General features: G+C 43.4%; 2 protein-coding genes across 6 annotated transcripts in view; one reads left to right on the plus strand and one right to left on the minus strand.

Annotated features, from left to right (window-relative positions):
* Positions 1–9,511, plus strand: part of PLA2G4B (phospholipase A2 group IVB) — a 54,430-nt gene extending 44,919 nt beyond the window's left edge. For 4 of the 5 annotated variants that reach the window (XM_052782172.1, XM_052782173.1, XM_052782170.1 and 1 more), the window contains 3 exons: positions 994–1,160; positions 1,687–1,873; positions 5,205–9,511. In XM_052782172.1, the coding sequence (XP_052638132.1) occupies positions 994–1,160; positions 1,687–1,873; positions 5,205–5,449 (599 nt within the window). In that variant the 3' untranslated portion in view covers positions 5,450–9,511. The remainder of the gene's footprint in view (positions 1–993; positions 1,161–1,686; positions 1,874–5,204) is intronic. The other variant, XR_008234433.1, reaches the window with a different exon arrangement.
* Positions 9,512–17,579: 8,068 nt separating this feature from the next.
* The window catches only part of SPTBN5 (spectrin beta, non-erythrocytic 5), a 108,053-nt gene continuing 97,822 nt past the window's right edge, over positions 17,580–27,810 (minus strand). The window contains exons 61-70 of the mRNA XM_052782177.1: positions 27,010–27,199; positions 25,853–26,029; positions 24,865–24,969; positions 23,243–23,863; positions 22,085–22,156; positions 20,664–20,750; positions 20,158–20,249; positions 19,877–19,962; positions 19,255–19,390; positions 17,580–17,907 (exon numbers count right to left, since the gene is read on the minus strand). Of these exons, the coding sequence (XP_052638137.1) occupies positions 17,733–17,907; positions 19,255–19,390; positions 19,877–19,962; positions 20,158–20,249; positions 20,664–20,750; positions 22,085–22,156; positions 23,243–23,863; positions 24,865–24,969; positions 25,853–26,029; positions 27,010–27,199 (1,741 nt within the window). The 3' untranslated portion in view covers positions 17,580–17,732. The remainder of the gene's footprint in view (positions 17,908–19,254; positions 19,391–19,876; positions 19,963–20,157; positions 20,250–20,663; positions 20,751–22,084; positions 22,157–23,242; positions 23,864–24,864; positions 24,970–25,852; positions 26,030–27,009; positions 27,200–27,810) is intronic.

Raw genomic sequence — 27,810 nt, forward strand, 5'->3', positions numbered from 1 at the left:
GAGGCAGAGAGATTGAAAGAAGTGAAATGCTGGAACTTACCTGCAGTATTTCTGTGATCAACAGTTTCTTAAAATACCTAAGCACAAATGATTTAAGGCTCAAGGGGTCTGCTCTGGACTTTGCTACCTCATTTTGTGAACTTGAGGAACACTCTTAAACCACTATTTTGATATTTAAAACCATGGCAAAATGTTTCTTATTCCATGGAACTGGAAATCATACCAGGGGAACAATAGTGGACTTGCTGTCTACAGGGCAGGCTGGTGGGGTTGCTAGCAGAGAAATAAGAGTCTAGCTATCAGAAACTGTCTTTAAATCTCAACTTGCCAGTTGGTATAATCCCCTTTTGGCTCCTTTTGGTGTTAATGTGTGGTTTAATTAATTCAAGCAATTCAAGCAATTTTAAGCTGTTGGTAGGGGATGCTGTGGGCATGATGTGGTACTTTTTTGCAGTATGGCTAAGATAATTTATATGAGAGATCACTGAAAGCGGGTTGAAGTCAGATTTTTCACCCTGGGAGAGGAGTCTAGTCCTGAGACTGCAAAAGCAAAAAGAGAGCAATGCGAAAGTGCAGTGATGTACTGCATTTGTTAGATTTGTTGCTACACTCTGAAACTGTTTTTGTTGTTTGCATTTTTCCCAGTTCTTAGGGGAAAAAAAATCGGCTAAAGTCTGTATTCTGTGAAAAATCACTCCCCAGAGCAGCTGTGAGGCCAGTGGAGTCTGTCTCTCACCTGCCCTCTGCCTGGCTGCCTCACGGCCTGCCTTTGTGAGTGTGCCTGGGGGAGTGGGGTAACAGGCCAGCATTGCTCAGACGTGCAGTTTGGAGGGCGTGCTCCTGAGGCCACGTTTGTGGGCTCGCGTTATGGAGGGAGGTGAGCCTGGTCTTGAGGGCAACCAAGGGGCTGCCCTTAACACGTAGCACAGACAGAATTACTGACTCCTCCTTTCCTACCGATGCACCACTAACTATATTCAAAATGTTTTTCAGACACCGTGCTGGACTCTTTCCCTAACACTCTGACACCGCTGCAGAAATATCTTTGCCTGATAGATGTTGGCTATTTCATCAACACCAGTGGTGCAGCACTTTTCAAGCCAGAGAGGGGTGTAGATGTCGTTATCTCACTTGATTATGGTTTGGGGAATGTGTTCAAGGTGAGATTAACATGCTCCGTTCCTTGCAGCCCTGGTAAAACTCTTCTTGTGTTATTAAAACTTTGAAGTAAGTGGCTGTCTAAGTCTTGATCGTACACTCAAGAGCAAACCAGTCACCGTGAGGAAAGAAACTTCTTTCAAGACCAGAACTATAGAAACCGTTTGGCTCTCTTCTCTGTAGGGGATTGCAGCATGCACTTCCTAGGATCCTCAGGGAATTGCAGTAACGGTTGCTGGAGATATGACCTTGATCTCTCCTGGTCTGTCCTCATGACAAATTCTAAGGGTGGCTTTTGGTCATTCCCTCTAGCTGTAAAGAACATTATAGGGTGATAAGAAGCATCTTCTGACGTGTGGTGAGTGGTGGCAGAAAGTAGGGTTATACTGTGGCTACTTTGGACTACACATTCATTGCAGAGTGATTCTAGGGACTGAATTAAGTTGCCACAGTATTTCTGTGATACCTCAGTAAACCTGATTCTTGTCTTAGCGTTAGCTTTAAGGCAATGACATTCTGTGTCCACAGCAATTAGAGATGACATACAAATATTGCAAGATACAAAAAATCCCATTCCCCGAAGTGGAGATAAGTAAAGAAGAAGAGAAGAACCCAAAGGAATGTTACGTGTTTTCGGATGCGGAGGACCCCAGAGCACCCATAGTAATCCATTTCCCCCTGGTGAATGACACCTTTAAGGAATTCAAGGAGCCTGGTAAGTTCGGTCAACAAAACTATACTTTCTAGTTGAGTTTGGGCCATTTGTCTTTCCACAGCATGGATCTTATTTGTCCTTTGTAGCAATAATTTTAAGCAAGGGCACAGCCTTTGTGTGAGTGAGACCATCCTGTCTTCTACCCATCACAGTCATATATGTATATTTGCCTCTTCCATTGAGCTATGAATGAGCATGCCCACTCACCTATCAGGCCAGGTTTAGGTTACTGCATTCAGCTCAAAGTGCATGAGTTTCCACCATGGCAGAGGAGGAGCTGTCAACTCTTTTCCTGTTAATCTCATCATGTTAACCTTCTCACCAAAACTGGGATTATGTTCCCCATATACAGAGTGAAACTGTTTCTCTCATCCAGTAAACCATGATGTGACAGAGGTAGCTGAGGCAGGTCCATGTCTCTACTGATTTGCCTCCACGTACCGCTCAAGAGGCAGGTTAGCAAACCACGGCAGACTCAGTGATGTTGACTAAGACACAGGACAGAACAAGGCTTTAAGCCACAACTTACACTGCAAGGCATACTGGAGAAAGCAGCACTTGCAATGGTAAGATGTTGGGGATAACGTACGGTCAGAATTCCTCCTCGATCTAGAAGAGACTGAGAACATCTGCCAACTGCTTCTTCCCTCAGCTTCCCCCTATCAATTTAAGACCTAGCAGTGAGCAAGCAGCTGGGCACTGGTTGCTTCTCCCATACTCTCCTGCCTTTGTGCCAACCACCATCTAGATGGAGAGAATTAGCAAGTCTCTCCAGCAATAATAAGAATGATGTTTGTGGCCCAAGAGTCAGAGCAGAAGGAACAGGCACATGGCTGCTAACAGCTGGGTCAAGCAATTCTGTTGACAACATGTTCAGAACAGTAAATAGTAGGAAGTGGAGGGGATGCAATGTTTAGTTGGCATAATGGTAAGAAGCATAAAAGTTACTGATCGTCCTACCTCGGCCAAGGCATTATATGGTGTTGTTACAAGTATTGTGGGAGAAGGAGGTTACTTCCTTTATTAAAAGACAGTGAATAGAAAAAGCTGCCAGAAAAGCTCTGTTAGTCTGTGGTGCACACAAGGGAAACCCTGCATTAGCTCACAGAGAAGGGCCTTGTCCTGTACTTGCTGAAAAGCTTTGCGCATGAGTTTGGCAGCTCTGTGCACATGATTAACAGACAGCAAGACCCTAAGCGTCCCAGGTAACACAGCTCATATCCTTCCTCCCTTTCTCCAGGGGATTCAACAACAAACGTGGCTTTGCCATGGGGACATATGCAGTTGGGTTGGTTCTGTGTGGAGGCCCAACAGACCCTGGACGGTGGGATCTGCCCTCAGGTGTTGTCTTTGAATGCAGGCATGAAGCAGCAAAGGCCACGTTAGTCCAAGAGACCCCCAGGATAGACTAGGTTTTTCCCACAGCTTGTGGGATACTCTGCAAACATCAGACAGGCAGTATCTTGTTGGTGCCTCTACTGTCTGACTTCCTTAACCTGAGACCTTCCTCTGTGCTGGAGCTCTTACAGCAATGAACCCTGCAGTATCTCACACACCACCTTTTGAGCCATCAGGCCATGAGGAACTTCTGCTCTCCCTCGCTACTGCTCAGCACAGCAGACAGAGCGTTATATTGTGGTATTGGAACCACAGCAAAATGGATGTCTCTGAGGGAGCATTTGGGGAAGGTTATGAACAGCAGCAAAACAGGTTAAGTAAAGCTCCTTTTCTGTTACGATGTTCACCAATGCTCAGAGAATATGTGCAGTAAGAGATACACCAATAAAATCACATTTAGAAACTCTATGGATGAACAGAAGAGATACCCAGTAGAGGGAAGTAGGCTTGTTCGGTGGAGGCTGGAGATGGCCCAAATGGCAATGCATAGTGCGATACGGCCATCGAGCAGTGGCTAGCAGGTAAAATAGGTGAGTGTTTTAGAGTCTCTCTGAATGAAAGATGGATGAGATTATGCAGAGCAAAGCAGCTGCTGCAGCTTCTCAGTGCTCCAGGCCCAAATTCGTGAGCTGTGATGCTCACCTGCATGTTCTGAGCAGCCGGTGACTCATCAATCAAGCTGACAGCCAGCAACTGATGTGGGTGGTTGGGGGAGGAGGCTACTTGGCAACCTGCTTGCGTGGATTTCAAGTTTAACAGTGGAGCTTTTCATTTCTAGATGGCTGAGAGACACCCTGTGGAATGTGGGTACTTATTTTTCTTGCTTTTAACTATTTAAATTCTAGAAAAGAGAATCAGCTTGTGAAGTCCCCATTTACAATGCAACTATAGACTGTGCTTTTCTGTGCTTGAGGCAGGTGCAGCTGTATCTGGATGTGGATAGCACAGATAATATGGCTGTGAATATTGGGAGGCTCAATGAAGCAAAACTTGGACATTTTTAATACAGCCAATTCTAGTGACAGCCTGTGCCCAGCACCCTGAGATCACACTGCCCAGAAACCACTAGGTTAGACTAAAACTTTCTATGTCTCAAACAAAATACTTGTGTCATTTTCATGCGGTTCTGGTAGACATCATAAGGAATATCTCAGAAGTGTGTTTGTAGCCCTGCTGACAGCCATCTCACAATACATGTGTGGTTTGGGCATATTTCGTTCAGACTGCAAAGAGATAGGTAAAAAACAGAGAAAAAATGTAACTCTAAACATTTTGTAGAAGCATAAATATGAGGCTGCTGCTGTCCCTGGTGGAGGTGATTAGGGTGTCCTTTTAAGCAAAAAGATTGACCTAAGAGGGAGGATGGATGTTGGCAACTCCAAGAGGCTGGGTTAACCTGAGACTGAGTTGAAGGATGAGGGGCTGATGTGGGGTGCTCTGTTCCCTCTGCACCTCTGCACTCTGCAACAGGCAATCCCGCGTGGTTAGCATCACAAGGCCTCCTTGTATGTACTAGGTTGTCCACTCGCTCTAGCTGGCAGATGTGCTCTCATCACCGCTAATGGAGGGCTGATTGTGGATTTTGAAAGGTGTTCCAGGTGTGTGGCTTGACTGAAAGTCAGACTTACAGGGTTTGGGAAAGGATGTGGACCCAGGGGCACGCTGCCCGGGAATGAATGACTGTCTGCAGGGGCAGGACGAATCCTGCCAGCCCTGCTGAGGGATTTCCAGGTCTGAGCTTTAGCAGGAGGGGGAAGGAGGAGTGGCTGGGAAAGCTGACCAGGAATGGCTCTTTCAAGCTGTGGAGGGGTGCAATCTTTCCTGGAGGCTGTTTTAAACAGTGGCTTCTGCCAAGTAGATCAGTCCCCTCCAACACTGTGTGTTTTGTGCTCCAGATTTAGCTCACTGTGGTGGCTTTTGTCTTTCTCTGCAGGAGTAAAGCGCTGTCTCTCAGAGATGGAAGAGGGCAAAGTAAATCTGGAGAACAACTGCTCACCCTATTACCTCATTAGGCTAATCTACTCCTCTGAAAATTTTGACAAACTTGTGAACCTGAGCAAATACAACATCCTCAATAACAAAGACCTGCTCCTCCAGGCAATCCGGAGTGCTGTAGAACGGAGGAGAAGCAGCAGGACTGGGAATCTCCCCAGCCACTCTGGAGCTGGATACCCCTAGGCTGCGTTTTTGCAGTGTTCCCCACTGAAGGCTACGACAATCACATTACAACACATCACAGTTACGTTATAACATGTCACAGTCACATTACAACACATCACAGTGTTCATTATTTGCAGGAAACTGAGGAAACCTTTACATTTCTCATCTTGCCTTGTTCAAGTTCCTAGCTTTCAAAAGGGTTTATTTAATCTCCTCCCCCCAAGTTTTCAGACCACGAGAGCCTCACACTGTCGTCTTACTTGTTAAGAAATTATGGTCCTGGTTAGCAGAGACCTTCTGGGATCTCCCTGGTGTTATAGAATATGGTGGTGGTGATAGTGATAGTACTTCATATGCGCCTGTCCCCTCAATCCTGAGCCCATTGTCGGTGTCTTTTCAATGCTTTGTTACAAACCAAGTCCTGGCCATTTGCATTCAGTAACGTCCAGATTTTCAGATAGGCTGAGCAACTAGAATTTGCACTGAATTGGTGGGCTCAGCTTTGAAGTCAGGCCAAAGAGTCATATATATCTGTGAACAATGGCCAGACTGCAATGTGGACAATTGCATTCTGTCTGGCTGATTCCCCTCGCTGATTTAGAAATTATTCCTTTTTTTTCCATTCCCCTGCAAGAGTTTGGCACAGAAATGCTGCACCAGACTGCCACGAGGTGGGCAGTTACATTTCAAAGAGAGAGGACATTAGCTGCAGAGAGCGAGTACAGTTCTTTTGAGCATTGGCTGGAGAAAAAATTCTGCATAAGACATGAGTGATTATATTGATTTATACAGGTAGTACCTTTATGCTTTAAAATGTCAAGAGCCTGAAACAAGCTTTTGATACCAAAAACTCGAGGGGAATAATTACAGGTACATTTAATTTAGTAATCATGACCAAGACATAAGCTGGTGCTCCTTACGTATGTAAACTGAATGTAGGATAACATAACTCACTAACAGAGTGCATAGCCATTGTATTTTCACACCCAGAAGATTTTTTCCCTTTACAGTCTTCTATCCCTAACTTCATAGGCAAGGTATTTTTAATAGGTGCTACACTAAAATAAAGCACAAATAAAAAAAGGAAATTCTTTATTACACCTCCTTGCTGGGGGAAAATAATTGGAAAAATGACGCCTGGTATTCATTTGCTTTGGAGTGCAGTGAGAGACTTTGCCTTGAACTAGGAGCTTGGAACATCTTTATAGCCCTCCACTATATTAAAAAGATGGTAGGGAAGGATGTTGAGCAATACAAAACAGAGCTCCACAGAAGTCAGAGAAGTTTCCAGACTTCCTAACACTGAAGGATTTGGACCTGCTTCTGGTTTATTTAATCCAAACACAGCATATTCATAGGGACCACCAAGGAAAATCTTATACATTTCTTCTGTGTTGGAAATTTACTTGATATCTAGAATTTTACTTGAAATCCAAAATTAGACAGAGAAAGAGAAACAGGGGTCTGCCTTTTTGGTATATGCAGACAGTATTCAAGCTCAGAGGGAGAGCATTTACAAAAGGCTTCTTTGCCTGAACCCTGCATCTACTAAATGCTTCTGCAAGCAATGGCAATGAATAAGCTCCAGCAATATTCCTTGTACAATGCTTATTTACTGAGCTAAGGAATACCATGCAAAACCTGAGGAGTCTTAACAGCTGGAATGTAACTGTATGACTGAATTCAGACCATGAGGAGATAAGAACTAATCGGATACCGGCTGCAAGGAAAAAATAAAGAGCCATTTTGAGTTGAAAAGTGAGATGGCAGCAGGGTGCTATCTCAAAAGAGAGAGTCCTACCAGCAGGATCTGCTACCTTCATGTAGGAGAGCAGCACGTCCTGGCACAGAATGCAGTGGTGCAGGTATATGCACATACAAGCACATGCGGCTGTGTGCACCGTTTTCATGCTCCTCTGGCTGGTCCTATGAAGAAACCCCTTCCTATAACCTGCTTGCACAGAACAAAAACTGATTCCAGCAGGACTGTGAGGAGGCTGTGTGCTCCCACGTCCCGTGGCCTGGTACACCCTTATTCACCTGGGGTCCACTGCTTGGCCCCATAGCCAGTGGGTGTTTGACCCCCTGCTCACCTTGGCCGGGCAGCAGGAGCAGAAAGGATGGACAAGGAGTGAGTGATGCCGCCCATCTCCATGCCCTTACTGTGCTGATGCGCTTGGGGCATCAAATTATCGCTTGTGTCTGCCAGCATTAAGCTATTACACAGGAGGTGCAAAGGGCTGAGCTGGAGGAGAGGGCTGGGGGCTGAACAGCTTGTGGGGAGTCTCAATAATAGCAGCCGATAGCAGCTTTTCTGCTGCAGTGGTTAGACTCAGTTCAGTCAGGGATACTGGTGTTCTCTGCAACAGACTGGGATTTCTTTTGACCAATTTAGGTCAATTTGACCTTTCTAAACCAATATCTAACTGAAGCTGGAAGACTTGGCCTTCAGGAACAGAGATTCAGGGCACCCCCCGCCGAGATACAGCAGATTCGTCAGGAACAAGACCACCAATGATGTTACAGAATTGCCTTTCGTTTACATATCATCCATATTGTAAATAGGAACACTGTTTTACCTCATGTACCTAATTTTTATGCTCTGCTGCTGCAAAAAGATATCCCTGTTTTGTTCATGGGCTACAGCGAGTGATCCGTAACCCTCGTGAATCTTGGCGGCACGTGCCCATCAGCAAGTCAGCTCAGCCACGCTGACAAAATCGGGTCTCTCTAAATGCTCCACAGACTGATAACTGGGGCGTGCTTGATGCATTCATAGTGCTGCTAATGCAAACAGAAATGCCCACTAAAATGTGAAAGAACCAAAAATCCCACAGGGTTTTCAGGTACCCCACAGTCAGTGGAGAATAACTTTTCTGAGGGACTGTTAAACCCTGTTATAGAGTGAGGGAGGGAGCTGTGGGTAGGGAGGGAGGTGGGAAGGTGGTGTGACCCTCCCTTTGCCAGGCAAACTGTCACCCAAGGTTGTGCCAACACTTAAAGTAGAGCCAGGGACTGCTGTTTAATCTTGCAGCCCAGAGGCTCAGACAGGCATGTGCCCCTTGATCTCCTTGGGACCCCACGTGGTACCCCTGTAGCCTTAAATGATAATAGGTTTTTTAAAATATATTTTTGCATTTCAGAACCTGAAATTATGTGAGGGCTGTATCATTGCCCATCAGAGTGGGGGTTTTTTGTTGTTGTTTTTGTTGGTTTTTTTGGTTTTGTAGCATGACATTGAGGGAGTGTGTCGCTGGCCTGACGGGGTGGCAGGAGGACCTGGAGGGCATTTGTGAGGGCAGAGGCTGCTGGAGGACTCTGCAGGGTGGAGGGACCCACACCTTACCCATGCTTATCCAGTCTTATCCATGCAGCTTGTTGGGAAGCGGTGGCTGGTGCATGCTGTCCCCCCAAGCGCCCCTAGGCTCTGGTTTAGAGCATGCTAATTTGCACAGCCCCAAACCCACAAAACTATAGGGCATAGCTGCAGTGACGTACAGCTGATCAGTGACCTGCGCTCAGGTCTGCTCCCTGGTCCTTGTTTCCTTTAGGGTGTACGTGGAGTCTAAGGGAATGGACCACTGAAATGTCGTGTTTGTTCCCCGAAGGTTGTGTGGTTGTTCCCCAAAGGTTGTATGTTTCTTCCTTGTCCCCAGTCTTGCCTGGCCTTGTGCCACATGCTGTCGAATGGCTGTTTGAGCGGAATGCATGAAAACCAAAGCAGGCACTGTGAGGAGAAAGCTGTCTCTCTGCATCTCACCATAAAAAGGCATGTGTGAAAAGGCACATGGCATGCTTATAAACTGGGCCTTGCTGTTCTGGCGTTATGTTTGCTTCACCACTGAAGATGAATGCATGTGCGCAAAAACCTCATCATCTGAAATGCACCCAGATCACTGCTCTCAGATGAACATTTTGCTGGACCCCCCCCCCCAATTACAGGGCTTGCTGTCTGCTGCCAAACACAAAGGAAGCAAAAGTTTGTTCTTATAACTGTTAGCTACTCTTTATAGAAATTGCTTGCTTGTGTCTTTTAACTGTTTAATAATATATTAATTAAAAATAAAATATTGCAAAGGAGCACCAGACCCATGACAGTCATTATGCACTTAAACACAAGACTACATTTTTTCCCAGTTGTAGTAGCACTACATATGCTAGATGCCTGCTGAGCACTTTGTAGGGCATTTATGGTTTCAAGATTGAGTGGAAAAAAATCAGAGAAAGGATATTCTGGTTTACAAAGGCATTGAAAGCCTGGAAGAAAGTGGAACAAAATCTACCTCCTGCAGTAAAACCTTCTTCAGTGGAATGGCACAAGGCAGGGCAGGAAGGCAGCTGTACTGAGCCACAGCCAAGGCACAGCTTTATTTTGCCTCTTGGTGGTTTGATTTAAACATGTACAGAAGTCTGCCTTTCACTGAACTTTACTGTTATCAATTAAACGGTGAGTTTAAAATACGTAAGTTAAAAAAAAAAGTTTTTATTTTATTGTAAAAGCAGTTAAAAATGATCAATAAAGGAAAATGCACCAGTTTCCCATTACTTACTTTCATTTGCTGTATTTTTTGTGACAGGCAGTGGCTCCAGCAGAGGTACAGCAGATGAAAGAGCTGGACTACCCCAAAAAAAAAAAATTAACGATTAGATCACTTTGATGGGAGTGACTGATCTGAATCAGTCTGAACACAAATTTAAACTCTAGATGTTGCATGTACCCATAAAATATTTATATAAACTCAGCGTTACGCACTCTCCATCCCTCCCACTGGAAAACTAGTCAATGCAGAGAAGACTGCAAGCAACAAGCAAGAGTCATGCTTCAGTCTGGCTAAAAAAGGACCAAGGCTGAAATCCTTGTCAGAGGAGTTGTTAAGGAAGCTTTAGCTTCCACCTGTCAGGCGAGAGCCCCCAGCCACTATGCTGTCCTGGGTGAAAAAATGCCATTTCTCCCCAGCTTCATGCTAGGTAACTTTTCTTTGGCTCAGAAACAGAGATAAGTAGGGGAAAAAAAGATATTCTTCTTCATGATTGCACTATACCTTAACAAGTGGAGTCTAAAATCCAAATGCTTGCATGAGTAGATAGGTATTTAAGCAAAAAAAAGGGCTAAACAGGCCCCATACTGGAGGGTTCATCTGATCGCTCCTTCGTTAGCCTCAGGAGCCTGGGCTCAGTCTGGCGTGGCAGGACTTGAGTCTGCGTCTCAGGTGAACAGTCTCAGTGCCATGTTATTTTGAGTTGCACCAAGAGTCTCTTTCTTCCCCTTTTGGATCTGCTCTGCTTCATCCTGACTGCTGAAAAAAGCGAATTCAGAATCGGAGCTGAAACTGCTGTCTATGAGCCCACTGCAGGGGGTGGACCTCCAGACGTGAGAGTGTTTGGTCTCTGGACAAAAATGCATGTCCAGCTTTAATTGCATCCTGCCACTTTCCTATATTGTTATACCTCTTAGGCATAAGGATTTAAAGTACATGATGATGAGAATCCCAGCTGAATCCTCTTGCATATCCAGGCTGAGGCACAGTAAGAGAAAACACAAAGCCACCAGCAGCCCTGTGCTGAATGCTTTTCTTCTTCCAGGCTTGGACTTCTCCCTGGAAGAGCACTGGCAGTTGTGCCTCTGCTTGTGGGGAGGAGCTACATTTCTAAAACCACAGCAATTACTGCGTTTTCCCCTCTTGAAGAGACAGGAGGCTGTCCACAGCTGCTAAAAATTTCCAGGTATAGCATGTTGCTAATGCACCAATTCTCTTAAGAGAAAAATAACCTTCAGCAGCCCCAGTGTATAGACAAATATTTCTTTTGTGGTGTAACGTGCATTTCAGGTCAAAACCTCCACTTCCCAAAACAAGTAAACCTGTCTAACCTACAGTGTACAAACAAACAATGCTGCTAAATTGTCCCTATCATCATTTTTAATTGCTTTGGGTGCCAAATTCTTTTGGCTAACACACTGGTAACGTGCCTCAGGATTGCTCTGTGCCACATACAGTCCTCCAGGGACATGCATGGGCTGAGCCTGGGCAGGAATTAGAGCATCAGGGTGGTCAGCAGAACTCACTGCTGTGCTTGCAAATCTTCCCTGGGGAAGTAGGAAAGCTTAAGGCATTTAAAGGTGTTCTGGGGAAAAGCATGGTATTCATAGACATTGAATTATACTAGGTAGATAGGGGTTTGGTTTAGGTTATGGGGGGACACACACGCTTGCTTGGCAACTCCATGAGTTTCTTTCTTAATGTCGCTTGCTCAGAGTCCTTGGAAGAACAAAATCTGCATGTCCTGGCTTTCACCCTCCCAGACCAACAGTTACCATGAATTTTCTTTTTGTGGGAGCCCAGGACTGGAGCAGTCTCGCATATCTAGCCCAGATTTCCCTGCTGGAAAGGTGTAATAAACATTTAACCCACTGCACTTCTATGATGTCCCATATTTAAGGATGCAAGGGTTTTCCTAAAGCCTTAGAACAATTTACTGTTTGGTACCAGAGGAGAGAGGAAGTAGGCAAGAGTCCTCCCTCAAGAAACAGCACGCATCTTCATATTATAGTCCTGCTGTGGAATAGTTTAGGTATCGTCCTACGTGGCCAGGTCTCTTAATGCTAATGCCAATGTATTCTGTTCAGGCAGCAAGGCACTTTGGGCAAAGATTTTAGCTTTCTGCTTCAAGCATTCACAACTAATTAATTGATACGACTACTGCAAGTAGCATAAAACTGTAATTGTATGTAATGATAAACTACCGACCAGTGTATATTGCAGTGTGACAAATCCAGGCAGAACCTTAAAAGACCCATGGGCATATGGAAGCAGCGGTTTTAATAATGGTAGTGACATTGTTAACAGAAAATATAATCCACATTCATGGGATATAAACGATTTCCTGAAGGTAAAAGAGTTATTTGCAGGAGGGAGAAGGAAAGAATTAAGTATCCAAGCACAGAGCACAATCAAGTTAAGACTGGAAAGCCAAACTGATCTCAGTGCCTGAGATAAAACTACGTGACATTCTTTCAGTTTGTTCCTAGCCGATTCCTGGCAGCCAGCGCTGCCGGAAGATATATGGTCAAAATAAAAGTCTGGTAATTTTATTTTTGAGCACACTATCCCCTTCTTGCCAATGCGTCTCGAGGGAGGTCCTCCTGCTGTTGCTGTACAGTACAGCGTGTATAACTCCTCGCAGCCTCTTTGGGGTTTCTGCTGGGAAAGCTTCTCTGGGATAAACAATGTCGAAATGTCACATGTGCACCCCAGCTTAAGAACTACACTTTCAACAGTTACTGTTGGCAGTTATTAGAGTCTTATTGAGCAACGGCAGCTTATGCCTTGCGGGAAGCAATGGCTTGAGCCACCTAAGCTGCCTCCTCGGTGCACCGCACAGTGCCAGGACTTAAGCGTGCCGGTAAGGACACGGGACTTGACATGTAGGTGCATGGGGATGAGGCAACAAGAGCTGCGCGGAGGTGGATGGAGTCCTCATTTGGGATCACACGGCACATGAGACTTCTGCTTTGGGAAGCCAGACGTAGTAAAAGCACAAAGGCCTGGGCAGTCCAGCTGATGAGATCAGCAGGCCACTACATCTCTCCTATTAGGAAAAACATTGAGACACCTACACTACAACATAAAATGCTTTAAGGCATTGCCCCTGTAATGACTGGTGAGCCCCAGCTTACCTGTGGGTGTGGATGCCTGGAAACCCAAACCCTACTCATTCTTCAAATAACATATTTGCAATAATGTGATAAATGCTTACATATAATAATGACAGGCTTCCATCTCATGAGCTACTTTTTTCAAGCCCTCCCCCTCTCATCCCTCTGGCAAATGGCAAAGGAGCTGTTTACCTCTTTATTTGCCCATTATAGGGTTAGATGCAACCCCTTTGAAACAGTTGCAGAAACTACCTTTGAAAATTGACTATTTATAGCTTAGCAAAAATAATTTTGCAAACGTGCCTTTTTCTTCATAAAATCATGCTTTCTAACCACCAAAATTACAGCCCACCCAGATCTGATGATAATTTCCTTTTTTTTTTTTTTTTTACATTGTTGGTAATGATTTACAGTGGCATAGCATAAAGTACATTGATACATTGGCAGGTGCAGAAAGACAGGCTTACACTCAATAATTTAATCTCATAGCCTTTTGCATTTTTAATGTGTGAATCACTTTTCAAAGGTTGAACATCTTCCCTGCAAGAATCTGGCAAACCCTGAAAAGTTCATTTTATTAGGAAATAACTGCTCTCTTACTTACCTTCTTCCCAGGTGGCTGGCAGCCACTCAGGTGGCTGCCAAGGGATTTTTGTTGGATCATAGAGTGAGGTCACACCTTACGCTCAGTTCTGTGACTTCGCAGAGTGCCATTCAGAGCACTATAAACAAATCTGTTATGCCAAAGCTGCCCTAACTGTGCACAGCCAATTCAATGGATCCTTTACATCAGCACCTCAAGACAAAAATAGAGCACGAAGACATCGTAATACGGGACAAAGCATTAAGTGCAATTATCTTCCATCTGTGGAGACTGGGGATCAGGTTGCAGTTATTCTTAGTCTGGTCTCCTCTAAGACCACAGTAATGCAGTTTAGCGTGACTGACAATCCCTGGGAGAGAGCTACAGACCTGACAGCATCTAATTCCACTCATTTGTCAGTATCAAGCTCAAACAATTTAAAGACTGAAATCTTTCACAGGCCTGCAGCTCCGGCCATCTGGATTGTTACAGTTCAGTTTCTGAAAACGGTGACAACTCTTTTCTGCAAATTGCTTCTGTTGTGATTAGATGATCATTCCCCTCTCTTGGTATATACTTTTGACCTGCCATCTAGTTTCCAATGCAACAAAGTGTTGTGAAAGGAATGAAACCATTTTAGCCAGAAAAATCCCTGCAGGCCATGTTCTTATTTCACAGTAAAAAACTTTTTAAAGACCTTTTTTAATTCCATTTGTGTCTCTACCATTCTGTCAGGTGCCGTAACTTCTTTAAGTGGGGTCAGCGACCTAGTGTGGGGCCTCATCTTTACACTCTGGTCCTCAGTCTTAGCCACTAAAGAGGAACTAGTAATACAGCATCGCTGTTGGGGTGGTGAGTTTGGAACGTGTCTCCTCACCCAAGTACACGTGTGTGCAGGCATGTGTGGGGGTGTGCACATGTCTGCCCATCAAGAAGGTTCTGTCTAGTCCCCTGTAAAAAAAGATTCAGTTTTATGTACCTATCCACTTAATCCAGCAATTTCATAGCATTATTGCCCAAGTTCTCATTCTAACTTGTTCCAATTCTTTCTCTCTTTGACTGCTAGAACTGTGCTGAGGTAGCCTGGAGACTAACAGTCCGGCCAACAGGAAAGTGAAAGGGGAGCCTCACAGCACAAGTCTGTGAAGTCTCAGAGTGGTCTTCATCACTAAGATTCAGGTTTCTTATTTGACATATGAAGAGGAATCAAAGAGCATTAGTGGTAGGAGACTGCCTCTTGTGTGGGACAGAGGCACCAGACAGCTGGCCAGACTTTTTGTCCTGGACCCTCTGCTCCTGGTCCAGAGCCCAGATTTGTGATGTTGCAGGCATTGCTAAAGTTCATTAAGCTACTCTTTGCTCTTCAACCATGTAGATAGCAGTGACATAGAAGGTCAGAGCAATTGTGGGGCCACTAGGGAGGCAAATGGAGGAGAAAACCTAGTGATGGACAATATGGAAAAGGCTGAAGTATTCCATACTTCTTTTTTTCCTCTTCTTTTCCTTCTCAGTACTCATAGGTAAAGCCTGGCCCCAGGCCTTTGTGTGTACCAGCATGGTTAGGGAAGGAGCTGGGAGATCCAGTATTGGGGAAGCAACAGATGAGGGTCTACTTAGAGAAGGTAGGTGTTCAGTAAAGCGCTCCACTATCAGGCTGTGTGACTCTGAGACTGCTGCTCTATTAGCTATGAAGCATTATGGTGGCTGGAGGAGGACTCTCATGATGGGATACAGCCTAATGTGAAGGCAAGAAAGGATCCGATAAACCATATACGAGGCCAATCAGGCTCACCACAGCCATTGGTGAGATGATCGTGCAGCGAGTCCTCCTGGACTTCATTCCAAGCACATGAAGGACAAGGTGGCAATCAGGAACATTCAGCATGGATTTACTAAGGGGAGATCAGGCTTGGACCACGTAATTGCCCTTCATTGTGAAATCACTGGGTATATGGTCACGTGGAGAAAAGTAGATGTAATATACTTCAGCTTTAGTAAGGCTTGTCCATTGTCTCCAAGAGCATTCTCATTTGGAAGTTTTGGAAGTCTTGCTGGATAAAAAGACTGAAAACTGGCTGAGATGCCTTGTACAATGGCAACAATTAATGGCGTGACTTCTAGACATCAGCTGGTGAAAAATGGAGTATCCTAGGGTAAATACTGTGACTAATATTGTTCTACAACTTCATCAGTAAGCTGTACAATGAGGTGGAGAACATCCTCAGTATATTTGGGGACAATATTAAAAAAATCAGGGAGTGGCTGACATGACAAACGGCAGATCTTCAATCCAGGAGGACATCAGGAAAACTTGAGGATCTGACCAACAGAAATCACATGAAGTTGAACAAGAAAAAGTGCAAAACTCAGCATCAGGTGGAGAATATGCCCCTTCTTTGTCCACACAGACTGAGCAGCAATGTCTGGCAGTTACAGTGGATGGCACGGTCAGTACGAGTAAGCAGTGCAAATAAAGCAAACCGCATAACAGGCTATGTCAGCAGGAGTGTAACCCCCTTCAGTCAGGAGTGACGGGGACGTACATGTAATATGGTGAACAGCTTGGGGATGCCCTGTTCGAGGGGGAAGCAGAGAGACTGAAAGGGATGTGGTGGAGGGCTACCAAGCTGATCAGGGGTTTGAGGGCACACAGCCTATGAGGGGAGACTGGTAGAGTTGCACTTGCTTAGTCTGGCCAAAGAGAAGGCAATATGACAGCACCTTCAACTGCTGAAGTGCAGGTACAAAGCTGATGGGTCCGTGCTCTTCTTGGTAACAGTATATGACATAGCAGGGGACAACAGGCACAAGTCCTTGTTTGGAATGTTCATACCAAACTTTGGGAAAATATTCACTCAGAGTAGAGCAGCACTAAACAGGTCATCCAGAGAGACTGTGGAACTGCCATCCTCAGAGGGTTTTTAAGGCTTGTCTACACAAAACCATACCTGTTCTGATCTAGTGTTGATGATTATTTGGCTTTGAGTACAGCCCTCCAGAGGTCCCATCCCACCAGTTCTGTGTTTGGCCCAAGGAGCGGTATCTTTTCAAAGTAAGCATTATACTACTTGCCAAAAAGAACAGATTGCTACAAATGTGGTCACCTGTCTTTATTGCACTGCTGCTGCTGCATCATGCTGGGACTTTGCTGCATGCACTGTGGGGATAATTTGGTAATTTGTGTGCACCTGACACAATGTTCAGCTACAGGAATTCAGAAGAGTGAAAAAGGCCAATAGTTTAATGAGAACGAGTTGAGACTTCATACGGATAACGTACTATAAGACATGGTTTTTTCCTTCCCCCATATTTCCCCCCAAAGACTATTATATAATTTCTACTCAATTCAGCTTCCCAATAGGCTCTTGTTAATCAATCTAGTTTTTGGTCTTTCTGAGAGCAGTGGTCTGGGGACTAGACTTCCTCCTTGGTATCCTGCTTTTCCTCTCCTTTTGCACTGAGAGACTGATTGTTCATGTATTGTTTTAGTTTCAGATTCCATTAAAAATGAGTAACACTGCAGGACTTTTTTTCCTGGTAACCTCATCCAGAAAGAATTGGCAAATAGCTAGGGAATTGTTGGTTAATGTGTTGTAAAAATGAAAGATTGTGGAGACTACAAAACACTGTAGGAATTATATAACAGATGTTCCCTTTGAGTCTTCTGCTTCTGCAGTGTACAGGCTGCCCAAACCTCTTAAATCTTATCCATTAATACCTGCAAAGCTACTTGCAGGTGGCTGCTGTTCACTCACATCTTGCACCTTGTGCTCTGCTCAGTGCTCACTTCACTTGAGCTGTGTGGCTTAAAGGTGCCTCTACTCTTCCATTAGGTAACTTGGAGTAGATATCACTTAGGTGATATGACGAATGACAGAGTCATCTTATACACAAAAGTATCCCAGATGCAGTCCTGTTTAATTATATTTAATGGTTTTACCAGATTTAATACATAATTAAAATAAGTTCCAAGGGTAGTGATTAACTTAAAACATATCAGTACATTTCCAGAGGGCTGGGTTAAGACATAATCGTTAAGTGTCTGGTGTTCATTGAGGCAAGTGTCATTTTTCTCTTCCTGCTTCTAGTAGAGATGGAAGCAGTTTTGTTTTATTACCACTTTGTTCTAGGTTTAGGGTGGTGGTGGAGGCTCCTGTCACTGCAGTCCCATCTTCCTTACAATCTCTGGAAAATTCTGCAGACTGTCTCTCCAGTTTGATTTTGAAGGAAGGTGTTCTCCTATCAACAACATGCATCACCAGAAAATCAGGTACAATCTAGAGAAGTTTAAGTTGCTCTGTATATGTAAGAACTTGTTAGGCATCTAGCACAGCAGCAAAAATCTGCCATGCAGAGGGACTAGGATTTCACATCATAGACTGTAAGATTTTTACAGACTCCAAGTGCAACAGAAATTGATTTATACTACAGGCCAAATTTCTGAATTTGGCTGTGGCTGTGTTTTCTATGCCTGTGTTTGGATTCTCAAAACAGCCTTTGAGGAAAGTATTCAAACAGTGCAGCTATAAACAACTGGTTTGGCTCCTTAAATTAGAAGGCTGGGTTCCTTTCAGACCCTGCTGGAGACAATGTTCAGAGGAAAATCCACAGCACCTGTTGTAGACTCCTGCTCTGATTCCCTCATCTGTCTCTCTCCGTTGAGCATACAGGTAACCCAGTCTTCAGATCAGATACTTTATTTTAGTAACTTTGGTGCCTATGATAGGTGATACAAGAATTCCTCTGGGTGTCCCAATTTTAAGTCATGAACCACAGACAAGATACGGCTGACTATAGTGAGGCCCGTATTTAAAAACTGGCTGTAGCACATCATAAATGGCACAAATTAATTGAGGCCGGGTCATACTCAAGAATACTGTATTTTACTGGGTTAGAATCATAGAATTGATTAGGTTGAAAAAGACCTTTAAGATCACTGAGTCCAACTGTTAACATAGCACTGCCAAGTCCACCACTAAACAATGTCCCTAAGCACCACGTCTACATGTCTTTTAAATACCTCCAGGGATGGTGACTCAACCACTTCCCTGAGCAGCCTGTTCCAATGCCTGGCAACCCTTTCGGTGAAGAAATCTTTCCTAATATCCAATCTAAACCTCCCCTGGCACAACTTGAGGCCATTTCCTCTTGTTACTTGGGAGAAGAGACCGACACCTACCTCACTACAACCTCCTTTCAGGTAGTTGTAGAGAGTGATAAGGTCTCCCCTGAGCCTCCTTTTCTCCAGGCTAAACAACTCCAGTTCCCTCAGCTGCTCCTCATAAGACTTGTGCTCTAGACTCTTCACGAGCTTTGTTGCTCTTCTTTGGACATGCTCCAGCACCTCAATGTCTTTCTTGTAGTGAGGGGCCCAAAACTGAACACAGTATTTGAGGTGTGTCCTTACCAGTACCAAGTACAGGGGGACGATCACTTCCCTAGTCCTGGTGGCTACGCTATTTCTGTGACATTAGTGACAGAGGAGCGGCACTTCTTGACCTCAGGGCAATCTCCCTTTGTAGGTGACTGGTGCCTGAGCACAAACAACATGGACGTCTGTTCAGCCTTGTGGCACAGAGCCCCTACCTCAGGAGTGAGCTTTTGCTGGTTAGTCTTTCAGCAGAGTCTCTGTCTGGAAAGTCCCACAGTCTTGTCTGGGAGGTCTCTGTGTTTGGAGCGAAAGACTGCACCATCACTGTGGAATGTGATCTGCTACTGTGTCCTGCAGAGTCAAAGAATGCAAATAAAAACCTTCTGAAGTAGTGTTAGAGGCGGAGTTTGCCATTTCTGGCTCCATAACAATTTTCTCTGAACATCATTGTTATAACTGTGCTCTGGCTTCCTTTCCAGTAAGACACTGCCTAGTGAGTTGTCCAGAAAGAGATCTAGATTCAGAAGAAAAGCTGCTTATCAAGATCCAAAGCCACTCCTTAATAAAAGGATGAATACAGCCCTTGGGCAGGACCCCTCCCTGGGAATAACCTGATGCTGACCGCAGTACAACTGAAATGCTGCTTTGCAAGCCACCCTGGGCATTCTCGTGCCAGGTCATTACATCGCAAGGTGGCAGGTGACTTGTGTACTGCTAACAACAGAGTTAAAAAGGACAGCTCCAAATGCCCCAGACTAAGGACAACTTCTCATTCTCTTCTCTCTCACCATCACTTGCTAAAAACACAGTTCATTCTTGAAGGAAGTGAGAATGTACCTATATTATTCTGTAGTGATCGCAGCCAGTCCTCCATCAGTGTCTGAGAAGGTGCTGCGAAGAAATACTCTGCCCCATCTCTCAGCCTGTACATAAGGATAGGAGACAGTGAATTCCAGTTAGTCTTGCCTTATACCTTCCGTCCTTGTGAGTGGGGCAAGCACTGTAAGATATTTCAGTTACGCCTCCTAACAACATACAGTCTTAGGTGACTGCAGGCAAATACAACTGTACAGTTAGCTGTGTAGGCTTTTATTACTGCACTTCTCCATAAGACTTACCGCAACCTGAAGGCATTCTCTTTCCTGATGTAATTTACCAGCCTCTCACATTTGGCACCAGGAATACTGAGGGACAGGAGTGTGGATACATTCTGAAGGAGGATGAAATTAAAACAAAATGTCATCTGCATCTTTTCTGCTAGCATTCAATTCCATACCAACCCGCAGGCTGACTACACTCCCATACTATTTTTTTCTGCTTCTAACTTTATAACTAGGCTCACTGAATAAGAAGAACCACAGAAGAACAATGAACTATTGCATTGTATCTTGAAGGCAATTCTTGAATAAGATACTTCTTTTAAGGAATATGTTTGAAAATTTTGGAAAGCTTATTATTCTGTCTTATAGTTGGTATCATTTGAACAATTGTTGAATTTTCACTCAGCTGACATTTGAAAGAGAACTCCAGCCCCAAACCAAAGCAAATGTAACTATTTTCTTTTAAATGCATTTTTACATAGGTAAACACAGAGATTATTAGAAAGATTCAAAAACCAAATTACCTTAGATGCTTCTTTTTCATCATTATAGAACTCAAGCTTTAATCCATCAAGTTTTACGTAGAAGGATTTCCAAGACCTTGAGCCTGGCTACATGAATAGAAATGGTAATAAAATCCAATTATTAGCTATATATTTTATTGGAGCCATGAAATCTTTCATGTGCAACTTCCACAGGAAGTCAGGAGCTGCCCATATTATGATCACAGAAGCTCTCTTAGTCATGATTATCTCCTAGAAAAACAGAACCTGCTGTAGTTTCTGGTGTGGGTGATTCAGGAAGGGTCTCTCTGTGAGTTAGGACTGAACAAATGACATAACCTGGTGCAAGCAAGCTCTGCACCATGTTGTGGTCAGCAACATCTTTGAGAGAAGGTGAGTAATCAAAGTCATGTCTATTTTTGGCCACTAAAAGCTCCACTTTTTTCCCAGCTTGCCTGCTTTCCTTGCCTGCTAGTCACAGTCTGGTTTTGTTAAGTGTGTGGTTTCAATCTAACATGGCTGCTGAATTCATCTTAATTTCCTAAACTAACCCCAGTGGAATGCTACTGAACACTGTGCGAAAGTAGCTGCTATTTTCTACCCCAACAATGTACCACCGAAAGGTTAGCATACTGCCATGAGACCCTTCTGGATGAAGGATCCTATTATTTCTCTATATTCTTCTTTTGTTATGCCAGTGAATCAAGCTGACAATTTGGTCATTCAGAGAAAAGGAATGAAAATGTCCTAAGGAAGATAAGTCATAGTTTTTCTTGTTTGGTATTATGTAAGTTCAGTATCACAGCAGACTAAGTTCAGTGTATCCAGAAGAGAGGAAAAATAAATTTCTCTCCCAAGAAGATGGAGTCCATACCAGATTCAATTTTTTAAAAAGGTCTTTCAAGTTAAAAGTTTCAGAGGAAATATTCTATGGGACAAACAATCCAAGACAATTTGTTTACATGCAATACCTCAGCTTCATTCAGCCCTAGATTAAACAAACCACTTCTTCAAAGAGAAACAGGAACCTTAATTCTCTTCTAGCACAGTTAGAAATTACAAGCATTGGGAGCATGGAAGTGAGGGCTTCCTCTGCCAACAAATGATCACATGCTGATACAGGGTCTTGAAGCTTGTATTTTAATTTTTTTTTAAATATTGATTTTTTTTTCCCCCCAATTCCGTTGATGTATTGAAACCTGTATTTATAATTAGGGGAACACAACTAATGTGTTCATACAGCCTAGGCTTTGGTTCATAGATCCATTAAATGTAGACAGACCCTGTTCTGCATGATTCCCATCACTTCTTCATGCATTTTAGTGGTAACTGAATTAAACCCACAGTCCTGAGCTCCTCTTCAGCAAGAACAAGTCAGACCAGATCTGTACTACAGCTCAAGGAAAGACGAATTAAGGCAGAGTGATGGCATTTGTTTCTACCTGTTGTCTTCCGGGAAGGAGCTGGTCTCTCTTTTCTAGGAATCCCTCCATGTGCTGGAGATTTGCAGAAACCTGAGACACACAAGAACATTGCTGTTTAACTTTAAAATGACCCTTAAACACATGTTATAATTTCTGAAGGTCTTTCTAGATAAATTCCACACAAAGAAACTGATCTCTACTGCCTCTAGCCTTTACATTCACAGCACAGCTAGAAATCCTTTCTAGGCTGCAGTCACATCTCTGATATACTACCTAAACGGAGAGAATTCACGTCCTTCTAGAACAATTTGCTCATGGAATTTGCTCTATCGCGATGTATTAATTAATTACTTTTTTATATTATGAAATACAATTTGCAACTTAAATTGCTGTAGTTATTCATACCACCCCTGCAATAATACTGAGTTAGACCAATGTATAGTGTTGTACTGGTACACTTGGGTGTGTGACAAACACATTCTTCTCAAAGTGCAAGAGGGGAAGGGAACAATTTTTACCTGTTCATGAGTTAACTGTGCATTTCCTGCCAGGGTGAGCAAACAGGAGTTGCTGGTTCTAGTCTTGCACCAGGTCAGCTCTTTGGCAAGGGTGCCACTAAGTCCTGCCTCTCTCTGACTTCTAAACTCAGTGGACACTAAAGCACCACCACCTCACCTGGAGGATATGGGTAAATCAGCAGTCTTGCCTCTTTGTGAGACAGCATCTCCTGGCTCTTGTTAAGTGTTCTGCTGAGTATTCAGCAGCATGAATAACCTCTAGTTTGGGAAAGAAAAACAGAAACCAATATAGTTGTCAAGACCTAGGCTATAAAGCTGAGCAAATTAAAAATGCTTTTAAGCTATACATTGCTGCTTAAGTCAACTATCTTTTTGGGAAGTGTGTCAACTATCTTTTTGGGAAGTGTGTCAACTGTCTTTTTGGGAAGTGTGTCAACTGTCTTTTTGGGAAGTGTGTCAACTGTCTTTTTGGGAAGTGTGTCAACTGCAAAGGCACATAAGATGCCTCTTTGTGTTTGGATCCATGAGTGTATCCCACTGAAATGCCCACTGTATAGTGCGCTCTGTGACTTTCATACAGAACTTCCTGCATTTCTTACTTTAACTAGAACAGGATAGCAGTTTTGTGAGGAGAGAGCCAGGAATCCTTGGGACTTACCAAAGATATATTCTCTAACCTCTCCCAAGAGGACTTAGACAGCAGTAAATTTGGTGATTTATCTAGTGACTTTCGGCCAGGCTCAGGTGGAGTTGCCATCAGTTTTGTCTGCAGGTTGGAGAAAGAGGAACCTCTAGCACTTTTTTCCTGAGGTGATAAAAGGCCTGTGGCATACGATTCTGACAAACTGCTGCTGCGTTGCTGGCTTATGGGAGTAGGAGATAAAGGAGAGCTTAAAGGACTGTGAATTTCCAAAGATGTGGCTCGTGGGCCCACCATCTTTGATGTAGGTGGAGTGATAATCTCACTGGGCCTCCTCTCGGCTTTCATTTCTGTTTTGTTGCTGCTCAGCACTTCTGGGACTCCCCCAGCAATTAAATGTTGGAATGTCGATGAAGACTTTTCAATGGGGGAGAAAATAGTTTCAAGTGGGGCCCTCCAGGACAGGCTGGGTAAGGGCACAGATGGCAGTTGTGTTGTTCTCTTTATCTCTGTCAATTTTGGTGGTGCATTCCTTTTGTCAGATGTTTTTCTTTTCAGAGAGGGAACCCGTACAACTTTGCCTTTATCCTTCTGCTCACTCTCTTCTGTGTCCACTTGTTTCAGAAGATTCTTCTCCCTCTGTAGGACAAAAGTATTACATTTTTTTAAATTACCTTCATTGCATTCATGGGTATTTACCTAAGATTTTTTTGTTCATTTTAAGCAGGAATAGTTTTTCAAATACGCTCTCTCCTGGCATTGAATTTTATGGCCTCTACCTCCATTGGCATTCTTAGAATTAGAACTGAAATTAATTGCTATGTGCTGAGCCACGAATACTGATGGCAGTTAATCTCAAATACAGTGAATCCTGCCCTTGCTAAGTTTCCTAGAAGCTGAGTCTTTAATAAGCTCTAGAGAAACTATGCTTCTCTTTGGTGACACTGCTTCTTTAAGTTTGCTGTAGGAACGGTAAGTATCCAGGGGTGTTCTCATGGAAAATTTTAGAGTGGAGGACCTTTGTCCCTTCATTTAGCCAATTTGCAAATCACTGAACAAAAGGCAGACTCAGCTAAGCTAATTTTTAGCCTAATGCCAAACACAAAAGCTATGTTTTGCTGGTTATGTCAGGAAAATAATTTAAAGCCATTGAAACGGGATCTGAGAGGCTGACTGAATATTTTTGGTACTTAATACAATCCGTTGTAGAACTCCGATGCCAGAAGGAAAAAGGCCTATCTCTGCCTAGGTCTCCCTTTATTTTCAGCCCTTTGCTATCCTCCAGCACTGTCAGGTGGCTGCAGGTCCCTACTGAAATCCTGAATGAATCAAAATCTCTCCATCTGTGTAGCATCACCCTGTTTCTTACACAGCAATGTGCACTACACACCCTTTTTGCTGCTCCTGGCAGAAGAAAGCTTCCACTTCTCCTCTAGAGCTTTTGCAAGCTAGTTGGACTCTTTTGGTCTACATACAGGTCTCATTCTCAGCTGCTCTATCTGCAGTCTCTCAGCTTTGGTCACTCATTTACTCCATCTCAGCACAGGAGTTCTTTCTTCTATGGAGTGACTGAGGCCCAAACATTCAAGGATCCTCATCATCCTGTTTCATACACAGGTCATCAACCTTCTGCTTCTCACCTTAGTTTTCCTGCTGAGCTGAGCAAATTTCTCCTCCTGAGCTGCAAGCATCTTCTCAAAATCACGGTGTTTCTTCAGTAATTCCTCTACTTCAGACACTGAATCCTGAATGGAAAAATTATCAGATACGGAAGTCCAAAATCAGGTCTATCAGAAGAGATTATACCTAAGATTTTCATCCCATTCTATTTAGCCAAATGGTGATTCTGAAATTTTTGTAATTGAATGTCTAAACCCCGGTAGTGCGTGAAAAATCTTAATTTACACTTAAAAAGAAGGTCTGTACCTTGCAGTCTGTCTGCTGTACATGAAAAAAAGCTCAAATAACAACCTTCTTTTTTCTGCGAAGCCATGTGGTACCATGGCTTCCAACTATAACTGTTTACATACAGATTAAGTACTTGGATTCCAGCATGTGCCAGACACAGAGTTTATTCCTGCCCTACAACACATGCATCTTAAATCTGTCTTGCTCTCGGCTTAGTTTTCAATGCCTGGGTTTATGACATTGTTTTCCCATCTTATAAGCTATCAGAAGACAGTCAACAATGAGAAAAAAACCAAAACTATGGATGCTGGTGTTTAAATAGGAATTTACAAGCTAGCTATCAAGCCATCTGTGCAAAACATTCTACCACGCAACATGAAGTGGGGAAAAACCCTTTTTCCTTTCAAAACAGGCTCTCAGCATGACAGGGAAGATTGAACCCTCTGTGAGTTATCTTATTTATGTGAAAAAATGGTCCGGAATTCTCCCCAGTCTTCTACCACCCCCTGGAAGCCACCACTTCCTGGAGCCCATCACCATGTAAAATGCAGCAACTGCCTGGGCTTACTTCTGTAAGAGGTCAGAGCTCTTGCCCTTTGTAATCTCAAGGGTGCATTACTGTTTAGGCTGTGATTAACTTCAGGCCTGAGCTGATACATGCTCCAAGCACTCTGTATATGCTAAGAGGCATCTCAATGGTGTTGTGCTGTCTTTACTCACCCCATAGCTAGGATCTGAAAGAAAGCTCTCCTTGGCAGCCAGCCATGCTTCTGCTTGTTCTAGCTCTCTGCGGAGCAATTGAATCTCCCAGTTTTCTTCATATAACTCTTTCCTCATGTCCCAGCTCTCCTTTACCTTCTTCATCAGCTCTGACAGCTCTAACAGTTTTTCTTCAATCTAGAAAAATAACATTTGCAATGCCAGGAGGTGAAAAATCTAATCAGACTTTCATGTGACAGCCAACTAGCATGTAATCTGCCCTCATGATCCAGAAAATGACCTCTAGATAACTTTGTGGTCTTAACATAGTTTAGAAAAGATGCCTGAGTCCTCATTTTTCTTCCTTGAATTCATTTAGCCTGTATGTTGTATAGCTATATATTATAATTGTATGCATATTCCACATACTGTATGACCAATATTCTGCTATATGCTTTCCCATGATGAAACTTTATACCAATGCAATTTGTGTTATAGAACTAGTGAGAACCAGAAGATTCAACAAATACATCCATTTATGGCAAGGCAACAATGGAGAGCCTTAAACTGCGGAAAGTTCTCTACTTCTTTCTACAACAGAAGTAATGTAATCTTGGATAAATTCTGAAGACGTTTTTGACAGTGTGATCTCTGGATCTACAGACAGTATCAAGACAAGGTTGGGACCACTGCAAAGGTCAAAGTCTAAATGTACCTAGATAACAAGATCACAGAAATTTTAACATTCTTGCCCCTTTGCTCTGTAACATCTCTGAAGAATTACATTTCTTCTGGTGTGCTCAGGGACATCAGTCCATCCTATAGTTGATTGCATTGTGATGTATTTTATCCTAGGTCTTGTGTAGTCAAATGCTAAAATCTCATTTATGTGGCGTATCTTTTCTATGGAATAGTGATACCTCCCTACCCCCAACATAGCCATCATCAGTCCAGTGATTATTCTTTTGTGGATAGCTTCAAAATCAGTTTCTAGAGGAGTAAGAACTTCAAAAGGTGTTTTCTTTTTCTACATGTCACATAAAGTCTGCAGCTTTTAATAGAGAACCCGATTGTCCTGTTTAGTTCTGTTTTGAAAGAGAGACAAAGCTGCAACTCCTGCCTGTTTGATGTCATCTTTGTTCACTCTTGTTTGTAAAATATTTAACTCATCAACACACCTCCACAGACATGAAATGTCCGTTCTTCATCAGGTCACCTCCTGCCCGCTGCATTTCTTCATATTTTAGCCACTGCTTCTCTATCTCACGCTTGTATTCCTCATGACGCTTGATAAGCAGTTCAGCTCCCAGGACATCATTTGCCAGTTCCTCAGATATCACTAGTGCATGCATCTCATTGGCCCAGGCCCTACAGAACAGAGTCAAAAGGGTAAAAAGGGAAGGAATCTGAATCTGTTGGATACTCAGGAATGCACACATCTCCTGGCTATGGATACATGTATACAGACTTCTGTTTGCTTATGAAAGATATGAATATAAAAACACATTCATGAAGGTTCACTCACGCATCTATGGGTTTTTGTAACCTGATACAATATTCCCAGTGCTGTTTCAATAGCCTGTTAGAAAGGCAGCTGCATCATCTACACATACTGAAGCACTGCGCATTCGAATCCTCAGACAGAACTGTAACTGCAAATGCCTAGGCTGCACACATTCACAGTACTTTTATACATGGTACAGGGACACAGAGACTTTCAGATGCCCATCTAATCTTATCACCATGCATGAAAGTACTTCATATGCATACAGAGCACTCATGCAAAGAGGCATATTGATAGATACTTTTTAAAGGAAAGTTTTCTACTCCATGAGCCTCAACTGGCATAAACCAATGCATCTTGATTTACCTGAGCTTCAGGATCTATCCCTTAGCATAGTAACTGTCCAACAGTCAGTGGTAACCACTTCACTGTCTTTGTATTTCTACCCCTGTCATGGACTAACTCTTTGATTAAC

This window comes from Harpia harpyja, chromosome 3, assembly GCF_026419915.1.
Source record: "Harpia harpyja isolate bHarHar1 chromosome 3, bHarHar1 primary haplotype, whole genome shotgun sequence".
Classification (NCBI taxonomy): Eukaryota; Metazoa; Chordata; class Aves; order Accipitriformes; family Accipitridae; genus Harpia; species Harpia harpyja.